Source organism: Bos javanicus, chromosome 4 (genome assembly GCF_032452875.1).
Source record: "Bos javanicus breed banteng chromosome 4, ARS-OSU_banteng_1.0, whole genome shotgun sequence".
Classification (NCBI taxonomy): Eukaryota; Metazoa; Chordata; class Mammalia; order Artiodactyla; family Bovidae; genus Bos; species Bos javanicus.
Window position 1 is genome coordinate 100,066,414 of NC_083871.1, and position 18,055 is coordinate 100,084,468.

An 18,055-nucleotide genomic window follows, 5' to 3' on the forward strand; every position below is an offset into this window, starting at 1 on the left:
TGTGGACCAAAGGAAAACCTTTCACCAGAACCACTCTTTCTGCCACCCTGGGGCTGAGCTAATACAGATCAGGGGTACTGCCTATAAAATAATGAACTTTAGAAAGCTATATAGGGCCAGTCATCCCTGTCTTCGTGGCAGGTGGGCCTGGTGGGAAGAGGCCACCCACGACTCACCATATCTTTAATCTGGCAGTGCCCATAGCTGAAGACGATGGCATTGGGGGGATTGCCCACTGGCAGCATCACTGCAAAGGAGATGCACATGGTGACCGGGATCAGGGTGTAGAGTGGATTTATTTGCAGAGTTTCAGACTAGGAAAAGAGAATTCACAGAAACATTAGCATGGAGGTTAGACTTGCATTTGCCATGCTTACCATCACGAGTGTGCCTAAATGATGGTTGGGTGTCAGCTGCCCTTGATTGGATACCATGTGCAACGGACAGTTAAACCATGCCCTCAAAAGCACGTAGTCCCGGGCTCCTTGGATGGGTCCCTACTGCTCACTCCCCATGGAAACATGGACTCCAAGTTGCCTCCCTACTAGAAGGGATGTTTCATTTCTTGGTGCTGGTCTAAGGGAGTAGTTTTAAATTTTGATGCTTCAGCTGAGAAATTCTTGCAACACAAATCTCATGAATAAGTTGCGTTGATGGAGGTAGACATCTCTCGCTCTTGGCGTGCAGAACTACATTTTTTTTCCCCCAAGGTACAATAACTGCCTTATGTGGGACTTGAACCTGTGGGAACCTGTGGTCTTACCCTCAATGGTACCACGTTTTAAGTGCATTCCTGCACTCACACAGGCAGGCTGAGGAGAGGGAGAAGTTGGAGGGAGCAGTGAGCAGAGAGTGGCTGAGTGGGAGGAGTTTGGGGCTGATAGAGTAGGAAGATATTATCTTGTTGGTGATGAGGAAGAGCCTTCACCTTACAGGTTCCGCCTCACAGAATGGGATGGAGGCAGCATTGTGTTTGGTGGATCACCTCTGGGGCTGCTTAGCCAGGCTGAGATCTGCCAGTGGCTCCACCCCCACCATCTGACTGCGCAAACACCTACTCCATTAATCACAAATTGTTCTGAGACCCAGGAATGAGGCTGGCATTGCTCATAATTCTCAGAATCTCCTGGACAGAGAAGCTGGGTGGAGGCAGTGATGACAGAGCTGTGGTTTTGGTCTCTGCAGCTGAGAGTACTTCTGGGAACATTTTGTCTCCATTTTCTGTAGCTATTTCTCCCACCCTCCTGTTAGGTCTCATCCCTGGAGAAGGGAAAGGCTACTCACTCCAGTATTCTGGCCTGGAGAATTCCATGGATTGTATAGTCCATAGGGTCGCAAAGAATTGGACACGACTGAGTGACTTTCACTTCACTTCCATAGGAGAGGAAGATGGATGGGGATTGTGGGGTGTTAGAATCCTAGGGTTTTACAGTTATCTTGTCCATTCTTGTTTCCATTCAGAACTTCCCCTAAACTAAGCGTAGACTTTTGGGAAAGGGTTTCTAGAGCTCTTGCTTTTATTATCTTTTTACTTATCAGTTACTGGACGTCTCAGAGCCCTGCTCTACTCACCAGACTGCACACGATGGGCAGGAAGATGGTGATGGTGGCTGGGTTGCTCACAAACTCTGTGACAATGGACACCAGGATGCATGCCAGCAGGGTGACAGCCCACGGTGGGAGGCTGCTCAGAGACAGCATCTGCTGCCCGATCCACGTGGAGAGGCCCGAGGTCTGCAGGGAGACAAGGCGGTGCAGTGAGGAGAAAGTGGCACTCAGCCTCCAGAAGGTCAGGGATGGTGGGTGCTGGACAGGACCACCAGGAGCCATCTAATTTGCCTCCCTATTTTTAGGCAGGCTGGATCCACAGGCATTCCTGTTTTTTTTTTTTTTTTTAATGATTAAGTCACTGCATGGCCCAGCAGATTCTTTTTTTTTTTTTTAATATTTATTTATTTAGCTGTGCTGAGTCTTAGTTGCAACATGCGGGATCTAGTTGCCTGACCAAGGATCAAACCTGAGCCCCCTGCACTGGGAGTGTGGACTCTTAGCCACTGGACCACAAGGGTCTCAGCAAATTTTTTTTTTTTTTTAATTGATTGCACGTTTAGTCTTAGAGCCGCCTGGTCAGTCGTTGTCACAGAGCACGGAGAGCCTCCACTTGCTGTGGTCCTTGGCGCTATGGCAACTTGGTGGGGATTGGAAACCTTGGGGGTGGTGGGCCACTCAGCTTCGCACCTGCCACTCTTTCTCCAGCTTCCGACAGTGTCATGCTGCCCGTTCACTCAACAGTGCCCTTTGCACAGGTTGCCACGTGTAATCCTTATTCCTGCTTTTGAAATCTATTTCTATTATCACCCAGGAAAGGGAACAAATTATCACCATGTTGGGATAGTAACTTTTCCTCTGGTCTTTGGGGCCTGAGTAGGCAGGGCTGGGCATTAGAAATTTTACGTGAGTAATGAGGGAGAGAGGAATTACAGGTCTGTCTCCATGTTGTGGCGAAGTGCCACCTCACTAGCCTGGAAATGGTCATTCAGCCTCAGCCTGTGTTGGGTTCAGGTCTCATCACAGCTGACATCAGGATCTACCATCTGCCCATACTTCTTGTCAATATGAAATAAAGGCTTGAACCTTTTCCATTAGCAACACCTACACACATCAACTCAAATAAATGAATATTTCCACTTGGAGTAATTCATTTGGTTGGAAGATGTTCATCTGCCAGTGATGAGGGTTCTCCCCATCCCCTAAAAATGAAGGGCACAGTTGAGCTTATGTCCTTAAAAAACCCCAGGTTGCCGTATGCACTCTCCAGCTCTCCCACCCTCCCCCTTCTCCCTTCTCTAGTTGACATGCTCTGACTTTTCCTGTTCACCCTCCAGGCTGCAAATGCAATGAAGAAATGAGGACTAGGGCAAGAAACAGGGTGAGACATTCTAGGATTGCTCAAGCTGCAGGCCTTACTCGTGTTCTGCTATTAAGGACGGCCTCACTGTGTTGTCAGCAGGCCGCTCTTTCTCTTCTCCAAGTTCATCAAAAGCTTATTTCATCTCCACAGCACCTGGGCCACTTCATGGCATGCTCGTAGACAACTGCTAACCAGAGGGCTTCAGAATTCTCTCATGTAGCCATTTTTACCTTGAGCCACTTCCTTTTTTTTTTTTTTTCTCCACTGACTGAGAGCTGTAAATACAATATGTGAGGACTACCTCAATTAACGGTGGGTGCAGTGCCTCAAACCTCTGTAATTTCTATTGCTTGTGACACATAAAACTCTGCTCACCAGACAAAGACAGAGGAGGCAGAGAAGTTAGCTGAGTGGAAGCAGTATGTTTTATAAAGAATTGGAGTATTATTTATCATGTTCTCCAATAGTACTTGTAAGTAAAGCAAAATAAGGGCATTTTTTTTTTTTCCAGGAGAACTAGCTTATACTATAATTTGAAATAAACTTATAAATTAGACTGTAAAGTTAGGGGAAAAAACACAATAAAAGAAACCTTTACTTTTTATTTTTTAAACCCTTGGTATGAAAACATTTTTATTGAATTTTCCTCACTACTGTTAAGACTCTGAAATTATTTCAGATTCAGGAGGAATCACACATACTGTATCTAAATTATATTATTAAAGTAGTAGAGTGAGTAGGTTTTATAGCCATACCAACTGTACATGTATAATTTTAGTTAAAAAAAAAAAAAATCAATCTTGCCAGGCTGGGCTCAGTGGCCAAAACTAACCACTGAAATTCAACAAGGATAAACATGATATTATGAACTTGGAGTCAGAAATATTGAAAGCATATATACAGAACTGATTGAAGGGCTTGAAGCTTAATGATGGCTAACAATGAAAAGAACGAAGGGTGTTAGTTGACTGTGGTTTCAGTGTAAACATTGACATGAGTGCCAATGAAGCCTTGTAAAAGCTTCCATAAAATAAAGGATGGGGCTTGAGTTATTATTAATAACTGCTCTACTCTGCAGGAGACTGACCACCCCTGGACTGTGTTTGATCAAAGGCAAAGTGTAATGAGTCCTAAGGAGAGAGACCAGTGTGGTCAGGGGACAATACCCTTATGAAGAATGGTTAAAGGAACTGGGGGAGTTTTAGTTGGAAGAAAACATGATCTAGGGGAACATAATGTGTCTTTATTGTTTTAATAATTATTACTGAGGAGAGGGTTCCTGAGAAGAAAGCCAGACCAAGGAGTGGAAGACATCCAGAAGACCTGAGCTGAAAGTCAAGAGTGACTTCTCTGCTGGCTGTGCAAGGCTGTCCCTGTCAGCCAGGGTGTCCTGGAGGGAAGAAGTCTCTCCTGGGTGGGCTAGGGGACCCAGTGTCCTCCATGGCTCCCTCCAAGCGGAGGACCCAGGGACCTCATTACTGATGCAGATAGCACTGAGGCCCACACACTGAGCAGTCAAAACTGAGCCGAGTTGAGGATGGGTTAATGTTAAACACAGAGAAGACAGAGGAGCAAACAGAACCTTAACCTGATTATTAATGGTTGTTTACTTCAGGAAAGGTTTAGGAACATCAACTCTTTCCCACCAGCCCCCTTTCAAAGATCTCATCCCAAATCCTCCCACTCAGGAAATCGGGGGGCATCTACACCCCCTTTAGCATACATTCTCCAAAAGGCCCCAGGACAGGCATACAGACTAACTGAGGGATCAGTCTGGGGCATCTCTGGGCCCTTACACCTCTCACCACTGTCAGATCCCCAGAAGGAGATGGCTACAAAGTCCAGGACTTCTCTTGTCTGCAGCGGTGTGGGCCCATACCCGATGTGTGCATGCCTGTGTGCCGGGACTCTAACTCTGCTCCCAGTACTGACATTTAGACGTTCCAGGTGGGACATGATGTCCATTCCTGGCTTCCCTTCCCAGAGACTTGGATGCACCTTTTAATCTTCGCTCCCAGAACCATAAGGACTCACTAGGTAAAGCCACTGGCTTTACATACTTTACATAATGAAAAATACTTGGCCCAATAAGACAACTCAAGGGTTACCTTGCTGCCAGAAGCCAGGGCATAGCCTCCTCCCACCAGAATGACGATCTCCCAGGGCATGGTCTTCTGGAAGTCCTTCCACGTGATGATGGACTCCATGCCCAGCGAGGGCCTCCGGTCCTCCCCTAGATGACAGGGAGGCAGAGCCAGGTGAACCCTCCTGGTGTGATTCGTGGAGACAGGGGTCTCGTTGTTGAACGAGAGGATACTCTGCTACGCCGGGAGGAGTCAGAAGGGCTTTGGTAAGGCTCCTTCCAGAAATTCTGAACTTAGACCATTATTTGACTGGAGCCAGGCCCGACTCTTCCCTTGAACTCCTCTCACCATCTCTCTTTTTCCCGAAGCAAGGCTTCTTCGCTGGAATCAGGAAGAGGAGGAAGCCAAGGAAGACAGAGACCGTGGCATCGGTGCGATAGCCCTTCCTGCCAGAGACAAGCAGAGCTGAGGAGGAGAGTCAGGAGGCCCAGGGGTCACACCGCGCCCGGGACAGCCTGTCTGAACGTGGTGCCTTTCCAGGGCACCTAGTCTAGTGGGGACCTCAGCCTTCCTTCTGGCCAGCTGCTCCCATGCCATCCACTGGTGGATTTAATGTCTGGAGGCAGGGCCTGGCTAGGGTAGATGTCTTAGTGTGAATTTATGGACCTGTTGGAAGGAGTGAGCAGGAGTTATTTTAGATAGAGGAGAAGAGAAAAGGAGGCGTTCTCTTTCCTGGGAGGGTCACAAGCTGGCGCTGAGAGCTTGTGGCCTGTGGCCCTGGCCCTTGGAAATATGGGGGGCAGGACACACCTCGGCCACTGTGACCATAGCCTTTACAGGTGGTATTTTACTCTACATTTTCTCCTTTCACTCTCGAAACAAGCACTTAAGTAACAAGACCAAGGTCATGTGGATGGTAAGTGGCAGCTCCTGACCCCAACCCTGGAGGCAGACTCCAAAGTCTATTTTCTTCCAGAGACTGCACTGCAACTTCCCTAAGAAAGGGGAATTTTTAAGAGGACAGAGTGCTTCCTGGGTTCCTGACTATTCCTAAGAGTCTAGGAGAGGACCCTGGTGGGTACTGCCTGAAGAGTTCAGGTGAGGCGGTCGTTCACAAAGATGGTATCATTTACTTTTCAAAGAAGGAATCCCAACCAGGAACAAAGCCAGGCTCCCGAGTAAACCACAGCACGGTCATCAGGACGAAGAAGAATCCAGTGACCATTTCCGGGTAGCTAGAAGAGAAAACAGGAAGACCTCCTCCAGGAACGGGGACTTTCCTCTTGGCCTCCTCCCTTTGCTTCGGGATGCTCTTGCGATCAGGGTTCCAGGACTGGAGACCTGAGATGCAGCTTCTGCTCAACTACGTGGAATACTGCAACGGGGAAGGGTGGCCCCTAGGGCCTGGGGGCCAGCTTGACTTTGGCATTAAATAGCACCTCTATTTGTACTTAAGGAAAACTCCCCCAGCTCAGGAGGCCACCGAGAACAAGGCTGCTGCTTTGCGCACTTTACCTGCTGTGGTTTTCTCCTGGGAAAGAGAAAAAGGGGGAAGGGCTGATTCTTACGTAATGGCTCCCAGCTTCTCATATTCCTCTTGGATCCTCTTCTCTGATAACTCCTCCCTTTTGGTCTTCTTCTTCTTACTCAGAGAGCAGGTCTCTTTAAAACTGAGAAGGGAAGAATGAGCAGAGGAATGAAGGCCACTTCTGAAAGCAAGTGGAGAGCAAGTCTAAGCAAACACTAAACTACTGGCTGGCTGTGACGGTTCTTCTGTCCCCTCATCCCACCTATCATGCGACTTCGTCTGCCAGGATAACACAGCCCCTCAGCAGCCTTCTCCCCAGCTTCCCAGTGAATCTCTGGTATATAAATGTGAAGTCATGTCTCATGGACTTGTGTGAGGGTATTTATGTTTGGTTGTTTCTACACACTCATCTTTCCCCTGTTCCCAGTTGGGTTTTTAAATTACCTAATTAATTAGGCTGCACCGTGTGGCTTGTGGGATCCTGTTCTATTCCGAATTAGAATCGAACCTGTGCCCCCTGCATTGGAAACGCAGAGTCTTAGACACTGGACTTCCAGGAAAGTCCCTACACACTCATCCTTTACATAAGTGAGAATCATTGTGATGCGGCATATGTATGTAGACGCTTGTATATTTATTTTTTTCAAGCACACAGCGTGTGTGTGTGTATCTGTCTAGAGACAGGGTTGTTTGGGGTGAACGTGGGTATAAGTTTTCAATTAGCAATACTGGGAGCATAGAAGTATACAGTTGTCATTGATTTGACGATTGTCTCTTGAATTATTTTTTTAAAAAGCTCAGAGAACATTCCCTAAGCAGTGGGAAAGTTGGGTCCCCTGGACTAATAGCAAAACATCTGGTATATCTTTCCTTTATGTGTTTGAAACTGATCAAATTTGGAGCAAGCATCAGTAATAGAAAGCTGGCTAAGTAGATTAATATTAGAAATAGTATTGTAAGAGGAATGTCTAATGTTATTTTGAGTGATATAAGCATATTTCATACAACTATTAAGTATAAATCAGTCACGTCTATAAAATTAAGCCTAAGGCAACTTCTACTTGGAGTTATTTCTTTAGAAATTAGTTCAAATTATTCTCCATGAAACTACATTAACTACTCTCCGATTCAGACCTTTTATGAATCCAGCCCTTCCTCTAACCAGTCAGTTGACCTTAGGAACACTACATCACAGAGCTCATAGAGAGGTGCAAAGTCCATGTGTGTTTGGAGTCTCTAGAAAACATGATGCCTGAGTCCTCGTCTACTCCACTGCCTTCTCTTCTGGGCATCCTTGATGGTTACTTGGCAGCTCCCAGTTAGGTGTCACCCTCAGGGCTTGGGCCATGGCCCTGGAGGGATGGGAGAGCCTTGCTCTCAGAGCCCCAGGACTCACTTGCAGCCCAGGAACAGCCAGTGCATCCAGAACCAGCTGACCACCAGCATGATGAGGGAGATGGGGAAGCTGAAGAGGAACCAGGTGCCAAAGTTGACCACTTCTGCAGCTGGATACTGGCTGGAAGGGAAAGAACCAGGTCAGTGGTTAGAAAAGGGTGGATTTCCATGTAGTATTTTGGGGGCTAGTAAACGAAGATCATGGCATCTGGTCCCATCACTTCATGGCAGATAGATGGGGAAACAGTGGAAACAGTGTCAGACTTTATTTTTTTGGGCTCCAAAATCACTGCAGATGGTGACTGCAGCCATGAAATTAAAAGACGCTTACTCCTTGGAAGGAAAGTTATGACCAACCTAGATAGCATATTCAAAAGCAGAGACATTACTTTGCCAACAAAGGTCCGTCTAGTCAAGGCTATGGTTTTTCCAGTGGTCATGTATGGATGTGAGAGTTGGACTGTGAAGAAGGCTGAGCGCCGAAGAATTGATGCTTTTGAACTGTGGTGTTGGAGAAGACTCTTGAGAGTCCCTTGGACTGCAAGGAGATCCAACCAGTCCATTCTGAAGGAGATCAACCCTGGGATTTCTTTGGAAGGAATGATGCTGAAGCTGAAACTCCAGTTCTTTGGCCACCTCATGCGAAGAGTTGACTCATTGGAAAAAACTCTGATGCTGGGAGGGATTAGGGGCAGGAGGAGAAGGGGACGACAGAGGATGAGATGGCTGGATGGCATCACTGACTTGATGGACGTGAGTCTGAGTGAACTCCGGGAGTTGGTGATGGACAGGGAGGCCTGGCGTGCTGCGATTCATGGGGTCACAAAGAGTCGGACACGACTGAGCGACTGAACTGAACTGAACTGAACTGAAGCTAAATGGTCCTTAAGAAGACATACAGCAGAGTTAACAGTACAGCTAATGATAAAAGTATGGTAATATATTATCGAGAAGTCACTTGACAGTGGCAGCTGTACTGAGCCCAGCCAAGAATTATGAAATAAGCTAAAATGGCATCCAAGCCACCAAAATTGATATCATGGAAGTGTATAAACATCACACTCAGGAGACTCACTCAGATCTGTTTCTTCTTAATTTATGTAAAGATTCTGATAAATTTACCACCCAAGACATAGACTAAAGGAATAGGAATTGTCCCAGAAACTAAACCAGAAGGGCAGAAACTCAGAGCTTGGGCAGAGTACTGTGGTGTGAAGAGCTCAGGTCCTGGGGAGTTAGGTCTTAAACTTTGCTGGATCCTTCCTCCTCCCATCTCCTTCCTCATTTTCCTTCCTCTCTCCCTGCTTGGATCCCATCCCCTCTGGTTTTCTCAGTGCCATCACTCTGTCAGTCATCCCCTCTCTCGGGTGTTTAACTATTCTCTCATCTGGATCATTCCTATCAGTGCTTAAATGTCTTTCGTCTTAAAAGCCCATTCTTGACCCCGCTTTGTCAGTCAGTCAGTCATGTCCAACTCTTTGTGACCCCATGGAATGCAGCAGGCCAGTCTTCCCTGTTTTTCACCATTTCCCGGAGCTTGCTCAAACTCATGTTCTCCTCCTGCCTTCAATCTTTCCCAGCATCAGGGTCTTTTCCAATGAGTTGGCTCTTCACAGATTGTCAGGTGGAGAGTGCTGGAGCTTCGGTTTCAGCATCAGTCCTTTCAGTGGATATTCAGGATTGATTTCCTTTAGGATTGACTGGTTTGATCTCCTTGCAGACCAAGGGACTCTCAAGAGTCTTCTCCAACACCACAGTTCAAAAGCATCAATTCTTCAGCACTCAGCTTTCTTTATGGTGCAACTCTCATATCTGCACATGACTACTGGAAAAACCATAGCTTTGACATATGGACCTTTGTCAGCAAAGTAATGTCTCTGTCTAGGTTTGTCATTGCTTTTCTTCCAACGAGCAAGCGTCTTAATTTCATAGCTGCAGTCACCATCTGCAGTGATTTTGGAGCTCAAGAAAATAAAGTCTGTGCCTATTTCCATTGTTTCTCCATTTATTCGCCATGCTTTACCCTCCCTTTATTATCGCCCCATCTCTCCCCTTCCCTTCACAGCCAACTCTGCATTTCTTCATTTCCATCTTACTCCTCAAACTACTGAAATTTGGCTTCTTTTCAGGTCACTTGACCAAATTGTTCTTGCCTAGATCACCAGTAACCTCCATATCATGAAATCTAATGGATACATTTTTGTCCTTACTTTGCCTGGTCAGTCAACAACTTTAAACAATATGGACCACTTTCTTCCTTTGGGTAGAATGACACTAGATTTTCCTCTTCTCTGTCTGATACTGTTTTATTCTCTCTTTTCTAGTCTAATTTAAATGTTTTTCTAAAAAATTATTTACCTATTATTTGGCTGTGTCAGGTCTTAGTTGCAGCACAGGGGATCTCTCACTGCGGTGCCTGTACTCTTGAGCTGTGGTGTGTGGGTTCATTGCTCTGAGGCATGTGGGATATTAGTTGCCTGACCAGAGATAGAACCTATGTCCCCTGCATTGCAAGGCAGAGTCTTAATCACTGGACCAACAGGGAAGTCCCTAAATGTTTGTGTTTAATGTTTATTCCCCTGATCTCCTTACTCTGTGTGTTCTCCCTGAGTAATCTCCGTCACTCTTAGGGCTTCAGGTTCCATATGCAAGTCACTAGGACCAGCCATCATCTACTTTGTGGGGCCCAGTGCAAAAGGCAAAGGTAGGGCCGCTTGTTCACTGACAGCAGGACCTTAAAACCCACATGAGGCCCTTGTGAGCCTGGTGGCCTGGGGGTGACACGGGTGGCCACCCTGACTCCACATCTGTGTCTTTAGCCTAAAAATGGCTCTTGAGATCCAGGGACGTGTCCACCCGGACATGTCCACTTCTTTATCAGCATTTCCTCATCTTTACCCTCATGTAGGTCAAGGGCAGCTCTGTTTCCCCAGCTGCTGAAGCCCCGACTCTGAAAATGAGTCCAGGGCTTTCCCTCTCTCAGGCTTTTCCTAATCCGACCTCAGAAGCTCGCTCAGTTCAGGCCATTTCTCCTTCCACTGTTATCCAGGCCGCCATCAGGTCTGTCCTGGGCACCGGCAGCAGCAGCCTGGATCGTCCTCCTGCCTTTTCCTTCCCAAATTCCATTGTCCATTTTTAAAATCCAGAATGCATTTTCAAAACTGTAAATGTGATCACCTCACTCCCTGCCTATAATTCTTCAAAGGCTTCTCCCAGCTTTTTCGCATGAAGTCCAAGTTCCTTCATGGGCCTTGTGAGGCCCTGTGCAGTCTGCGTATCCACCTCCCTGGCCTCCTTTTGCCCTCTGCCATTGTCTTTATTTTCTCTGCTCTCTTGCCTCTGAGCCTCCTACACTGTTTTGTCTGGAAGATCTCCCTTTGTCTCGTTTACTCCAGCTCAGGCTCCAGGTCTCTACTTTCACTGTCACCTCTTGGGGGAGGCATTTCCTCCCTCTAGACTATTCCCCCACCCGCTCCCACCACCCTTGCAGAATCCCACCCTTCTCATCACATTTAACTGTAATGACTTGATCATTTCTCTGGCCCTTGGTACAAAAGCTGCTCTGATTCTATTTTCTGTCATATCCTTAGCAGCTGGGTCTGTTCCTGACACATGATGGTTTGTAAATACTTGTTGACCAAGTGGATTACTCACTTGTTGAAGTGCTCCAAGAAGATGAGGCTGGTGGAGGTGCCGATGATGGTGGTCAGGCCCCCGATGGTGGCGGCATAGGAGATGCTCAGAGAGAGGCACTTGCAGATCATTTGGTCATGCTGGGACTTGTACTTTCTTTTGAGCTCCTGGTTCCTGGAGCTGGGGGTGAGGACTGGTGGCTTTTCCTACCAAAGGAAAGTCAGTGAATTTCTCTAACCCAACTTGGGCTTCTGGCCCACAAAGCATGAAAGACCATTGTGCAGTGGAAATGTTCTGAGCTTGGGTGTCAGATGGGTCCCAGTCCTAGTTCTACTCTTGCCCTTCTAGGTCATCCCCATCTGAACTATAGTTTTTCTTCTATGAAATGGGGAAAATCCAGTTTCCTCTGCCAGGTTGTTGTAAAGAGTAAATAGAAAGTACTTGGAACCCTTCCTGGTATTTAACAAATGGTAAGCTATTAATATTGTTATTTTTGTTGTTATGAATATTAACAGTTATGTTTTTTACATGAATTCCAGTAAAACTGACTGCTCTCCACTTCATGTTTAAGTACCAAATAGAAGATGGTTATTCCCTGTGGAGTTACAATACAGTCCTGGTTGGGAAATGACTAAAAAATAAGCTTTGCATTATAGAAAGAGTCCAGCTTTCACTGGACAGAGAGTCAGTGTGTTTCTCTCCTCCCTTCTTTCTCACTTCTTCTTGCCTGTTGATTTTTCCTCCCCTCTTTCTCCTCCGCCTCAATTTGCATAGGAATCTCAGCCTTGCCCTGGTCTTCTCAGGCCCTGCATGGTCCACGTGATGGCCTTTCAGAGTCAGAGGTTTCTGACCTCTGATCTCAGCTCTGGGCTTAAGAAGCCAGTGCCCCTCTGTCCTGCCAGGTCCATGAGACTAGGAGTAGCCTGGTACAAATGTCACCAGGCCAGGCCATGGGGAGACCGGGGGGCAGAGGCCACCCTGCCACAATTCTCAAAGCCCATAACCTCTGCCCCATCTTCCTACAAGGGCCCAGAAAAGGCTGGAGCCTTCCACATTCTCCTGAAAGAGTCCTTGATTATAAGAGCTAGAGAAGACCTCAGAGAGTCTCTGGTCCAGTGGTTTCCCATGATCCTTTCTCCTAATGAAAACTGACATGGACCTCCAATACAGGAAACAAATACGGCGTTTAATGGGCATATATCGATGTTTTAACTGAAAGTGCATTTGAATCAAGGTTCTCCTCTTATTAGCTCCAAAGCCTTGGGTACATCTCTCTGCATCTCTGTAAAAATGCAGTTCAAAGTTGCTACCTCATTGGGCCAAGACTAGAGGGCAAATCCACGGCACAGTGCTTGGTATTCAATAAACAATGGTATTTGTTTATGATGAGACGGATGTCACATAATTGAGATGATTTTGATGAACACAAAAACTTTAAATCTAGGGTTATAAGTAAGAGTTGCAGTGTGACGCCAGCTTTCACATCTGTTTTACTTCTGCATTTTTGTTTCAGTGATAAAAGTTCCAGGAAAATCAGGGAACAGAAAAGCAGTTGCCTTAAAAATCTCAGGATATGTGAACACAATATTTGCAATGGCCCCAAAGCACCTTTGAGGAGTAGTGTGGACACTTCTGATCTAGACTGAGCCTCAGTTTTAAAGCTGACGAGACTGGGGCTCGGGCAGTGGGATAACTTGCCGAAGTCAGCAGTGAGTGGGATGCCTTGTCTCTGCAGCACACACAGACCTCACACACAGGTGGCTAAAGTGGCCTGGTGACAGCCTGCCTGCCTGACACCCTCACAGCTGCAGGAACAGTGACCCCTGGGAGCTTGGGTGTGTCACGAAGGAAACAGGATCAGGAGGTACTTCTCCATTACCTGGGATGGGTGCTGCTTCCTGCCTGGGAGGTTTGCTGTTTCGGCAGAGTTGGTGACTGTGGGCACACCATTCCGGTTCTGTCGGGACAAAGACCATCACACCATCAGGAGGAGGATGTGGGGTCTGGAGAAGCCACTGGATCACCCTGGGGGGCACCATGCCTCTGTCTCCCCTCCCTGGGGACTTGGGGAGCAGAGCCAGGGTGAACAGCTGGTAGACAGCCCCCCCCCCCCCCCGTGCCTGCCTCCCTTTCACAGGTTCCTGTCTGACTGGAGCCAAGCTCCCCATATGAAGAGGCTTTTGAAATATGGAAAAACATGGCTCTGTCCTTAGAGGAGAGCTTAGCTTTCTAGAACTCCATTAGCTCATGAAGAACCCTTCATTTTAACACAGAGAAAATGAAAAAGAAAATGCACACAACCAAGTCCATAGTTTGGACCGATCAAGGCCCATCCATTGGGACTGAGGTGAGAAGTGATGTAAAACCAGCCCCAGGGGAGGGGCAAGGCTGAGCAGTGTGTGGGCAACTTGACTTTCACCTTTAAACTGTCCCCTTTTGTAGTATGATTTTTGTAAATGAACCCCTCCTGAAAGGAGTCTAAGGGTGAATCCGTGGATGGCTGACTATTGGGTTTCTGTGAGGAAAGGTTAGTTAGCCTGTCCCTTTGTGAAGCTAAGCCCAGAAACCAGGCCTGGGGTTCAGAACTGCTCGAAGCCTCACATGTCCAGGCTCAGGTGAGCACCTCTGTGCCCTCCCATCTGAGAAGGTCACTGGGCTCTCGACAAGCTGCCAGGCATCTCTGTCTTTGAGTTACCTTTTTTTTTGTATAAATGTTTTTTGTGGCTGCACGGTGCAGTTTGCAGGATCTCTGTTCCCCAAGCAGGGATCAAACCTGCACCCCTTGCAATGAAAAGGCGGCATCTTAACCACTGGACCGCCAGGGAAGGCCCCATGAGTCATCTTGAGGGTCTTTTAAGTATTTCAAAGCACAGAGGAAACCCAAGGCCATACCTTGTTCTGCATCAGGGAATTGAAGTCTGCATTTGACGTGCTGGAAGAGAACAAAGAAGGTGGGGAAAACAGCAGTGGCCCAGAATGGCTGAGATGGGGATTCTCCCCACATTGGGTTTTGGTATAAAGGACCCTTCTAGACTTGGGTGTTCTTGGCTACAAAGAAGACAAATCTCACCTTTGAGAGATGTGGTAAGGATTTGTGGGGACAAGGGCAGGGTGTTGCATTTGAAGGGAAACCGAGACTCCTAATAATAGCTAACATGGAGCTGAGCACTCATGAATGGATTTCAATCCTCATGACCTTGTTAATCCTCACAGCAGATCTGTGGGGCAGGTACTGTTACCTACACTTACAGGGTAGGAGTCTAGGCAGAGGGAGGTTACTAGCTTCCTTGGGGGGCCTGGGTACTAAGTGATGGCACCAGAGAGGAACATGTCTGCCTGCCTGGAGAGCCTGGGGCCCTGGACTGTGGTCTCACGGGCTGACCATCTAGAAGGAGAAACGTGAAATGCTTCTCTAAGGCGAACAGGAGCAGGGAGGGCCAGGGCCACATGTGGTAAAAGGCACAGGAGAGAGGGGCGAGCTTCTCAGTAGCAGCTGCACCCCCCAGGGTGGGAGTCACCGTGGGTGCCGAGTCCCTCCCACCCCGGCCGCTCTCCAGCTCTGCCTTGGGGACAGAGGAAGGTGGGGATGTAACACCAGCCTTACTGACTTCCACTCAGCATTAAAGGCACGTTTCTGGTCCGTCTTAGCTCTGAGGACAGTGGGTCCCGTGAGCTCAGCCACTGGGAAAGCCAGTGAGGTGCTGGACACATAGGCAGGATGTGGGGCCCTGCGGTCGTCACCCACCTCCAGGCTCTATCAGGAGTTGGTGGAGCTCGGAGGGAAGCGTTCATTGGAGGGCGTTGTCAGCCTGGGGGGAGTATTGTGATATTCCCCTGTCCTCCTTCCCAAATCGGGTGAGGAGGCTGGCGAGGAGCCCCTCAGACTGCCATCCTGCCGCCCTCTCACCACCACCAACCCTGGCAACCCCCTCCCCAGACACCCACCCCCCACCCCCAGTGCTGCTGAGAGAGTCCAGGGACACCCTGAGCTTCGGCTTTGGAGTTTGGGACATGTGTTTTCATCTGGAAAAGAACAAGGGCAAGAGGCCAGTGAGCGCTGCCCAGGAGGCCAGAGTGAGAAGGGAAAGGACGCCCGCACCGGAGCAGCTAGTGCTTTCGGTGTCCAGTGCTTCCTGCTGAGGGGGAGCCCCACAGGGAGGGTGGCTGGGCCGCTGCTCACTGTGAAAGGCCCCACCACAGAGGCGGAGGCAACCCCAGATGGAAAGGGCTAGGGACTGAGCCACCAGAACACAGAACCAAGGAGGCCGAGCAGTTCTCCAAGAGCCCCTCATGCCATCGGGTCCTGTGCAGAGGTGGCCTCCAGGGGACACTGAAGACGCTGAAGGGAAATGCCTGATGTGCAAAAGAGTAGGGACCTGAGTCCCCGGGCACTGGCCGCACTCTCCAAAACCTCCAGCCAAGACCCTCTGTGCCCCTGTATCTTTCCTGCTCCCTACAGCCTCTGTCCTGACCCTGGAGAAGTCAGAAGTAGCAGAGAGGGTTGGTGAGGGGAGGGGAAGGTAGAGGAAGATGGAGAAAAAGCCAGACGTCTCCCCCGCTCACGGTCACCTCTCATCCTGCAGACCTAGGCTTACGGGGGCTTGAGTGTGAGCACGAGAGTGTGGGGAGAAGCTTCAAATGAGAGTGAAGTTTTGACACGAGCCTGGACCAGATGGCCGAATATCTGAAAATGAGATTGTTCTAATATCTGGAAGGAGCTGTGGGATTTGCCTGAGACATCATCAAGGGTGGGGAGGGAAGGCCAGTGTATTATGATCGGCAACAGTGGTGGGAGGAGGGCCCCCCGCATCTGTTTCTCCACATGGTGCTGGTCTCACTCACTGTGGGTTCCCCATTTTTTTATGAAAAGAGCAAATTGCGCAACGGAGCTCTAGTACAAATCCAACTTTTAAAATGCCCTATTCATCACAGTCTTCCTTGAAGACCATATATTGATATCAGATGTCCAGAAGAAATCAGCTGTTCATGAATCTGCCTCACATGAGTGAGACCAGATTTCTCCTTTTCTAAAAGAGCTTGTTTTCATCATCACTGGTGCTCTCACCAACTGTCCTGTTATCCCCTACATGCCACTTAATTTTTCCTTGCCGTATGTAACAAGACCAAACCTAGCAAGACCATATCTAATACCTATAAAATACTTTGTGGTTCTCTAAGAGTCTCCAGCGATATCTAATATGCAAGACTTTCTTCACTGATAGATTTAAAAAATATCATTCTCCCAAGAGGGACATCAATTTAGATGAAATTCTACTTGGGAGATGTATGTACAGTCTGTATGTCCCATCAGGTTCAGCATAGTCTCTCCCCCTCTTCTCTGAGCCCTGCAGTACCCAGTTTTGAAGGGAGTTGCCCTCAGGATCTTGGGCAGAGAGGAAATCAGGGCGGGCGGGGCTGGTGGTGTGCTAAGCTGTGAGTGTGGCCCACCCAGCTGAAAGGGCTGTTCCCCAGGCTCTTTCCTGACCTCTGGGATGGACCTGGCGGGGCTCTGTCTGGGAGGAGGGCAGTCATACTCACTCTTCATTGACGAAGATGAGTTCCAGGGGAGGTTGGCTGTTGTTTACATCGAGATCTACAGCAGCAAAGGAAAGCAGAAAGTGAGACATGGAGTCCGGACTTGACCCTGAAGGGCAGGGACTCGGGGCTGGGGCTGGACTAGGGGGACCCAGGAGCATGCAGGCTCCCACTGGGCCTGGTGCCTGGCAACTCCCCTTCCCTCCCCTCTGAGGATGTGGTGAGACTCAGCGACACAGACAAAAGCCTGGGGTCCTGGGCTAATCCTGGAGCATCAGGGGGCAGGGAGCAGCAGAGGGTGCTGGAAGTGGGGCAAGAAGGAACAGCTGGGAATGGGAGTCACAGGGAGCCTCTGGATGAGCAGGGCTGGAGGTTAGGGGATAAAGGGCAGGTGAGGGGGACATCAGGACATCAGAAGACAAGGGGAGGGAAGCAGGTGAGGGGGGGTGGAGGGAGTGGGTGCCGAGCTGGGCGGTGTCACTGGAGGAGGGGTGGAGGAGCAAGGGGGAGATGAACTCCAGCAAACTGTACTGATGGGCTCGGCCTCTTCGGTGCTGGAGTTGCCAGCCACGAGCTGCTCCTCCTCGGCACTGACCAGCTCCTGCAGCACGGCCTCCACGATGGGCATGACCATGGCAGTGGTAGATGTGTTGGAGAGCCACATGGACAGCAGCGTGGTGCAGCACATGAAGCAGAGCAGCAGCCTGGAAGGCAGGGAGGGGTTTGGGGTGGGGGGTAGCCTCACAGCACGCCCACCTCCCCAGGTCCAACCTCTGACCTCACGGGGCTCCCCAGGGCCTCCTACCAACCCACCAGTGCTGGCATTTATCCGAACACTGGGGTTTTATTTCATACTTGGTACTCCCAGGGCTTGGCACAGAGTAAACATTAAAGATGTAAAGATGTGTTGAATGAGTGAAGCACACTTCATGGGCTAGTGTGGCCTTGGCATTTCCGCCCCCCACCAGA

General features: G+C 48.8%; 1 protein-coding gene across 1 annotated transcript in view; it reads right to left on the reverse strand.

Annotated features, from left to right (window-relative positions):
- The window catches only part of SLC13A4 (solute carrier family 13 member 4), a 42,255-nt gene that overhangs the window by 1,634 nt on the left and 22,566 nt on the right, over window positions 1–18,055 (reverse strand). Inside the window, exons 4-15 of the mRNA XM_061414820.1 lie at window positions 17,618–17,790; window positions 17,090–17,144; window positions 14,444–14,483; window positions 13,431–13,508; window positions 11,573–11,757; window positions 7,920–8,039; window positions 6,564–6,665; window positions 6,129–6,230; window positions 5,344–5,441; window positions 5,020–5,144; window positions 1,573–1,734; window positions 177–314 (exon numbers count right to left, since the gene is read on the reverse strand). Coding sequence (XP_061270804.1) covers window positions 177–314; window positions 1,573–1,734; window positions 5,020–5,144; window positions 5,344–5,441; window positions 6,129–6,230; window positions 6,564–6,665; window positions 7,920–8,039; window positions 11,573–11,757; window positions 13,431–13,508; window positions 14,444–14,483; window positions 17,090–17,144; window positions 17,618–17,790 — 1,378 coding nt within the window. The remainder of the gene's footprint in view (window positions 1–176; window positions 315–1,572; window positions 1,735–5,019; window positions 5,145–5,343; window positions 5,442–6,128; window positions 6,231–6,563; window positions 6,666–7,919; window positions 8,040–11,572; window positions 11,758–13,430; window positions 13,509–14,443; window positions 14,484–17,089; window positions 17,145–17,617; window positions 17,791–18,055) is intronic.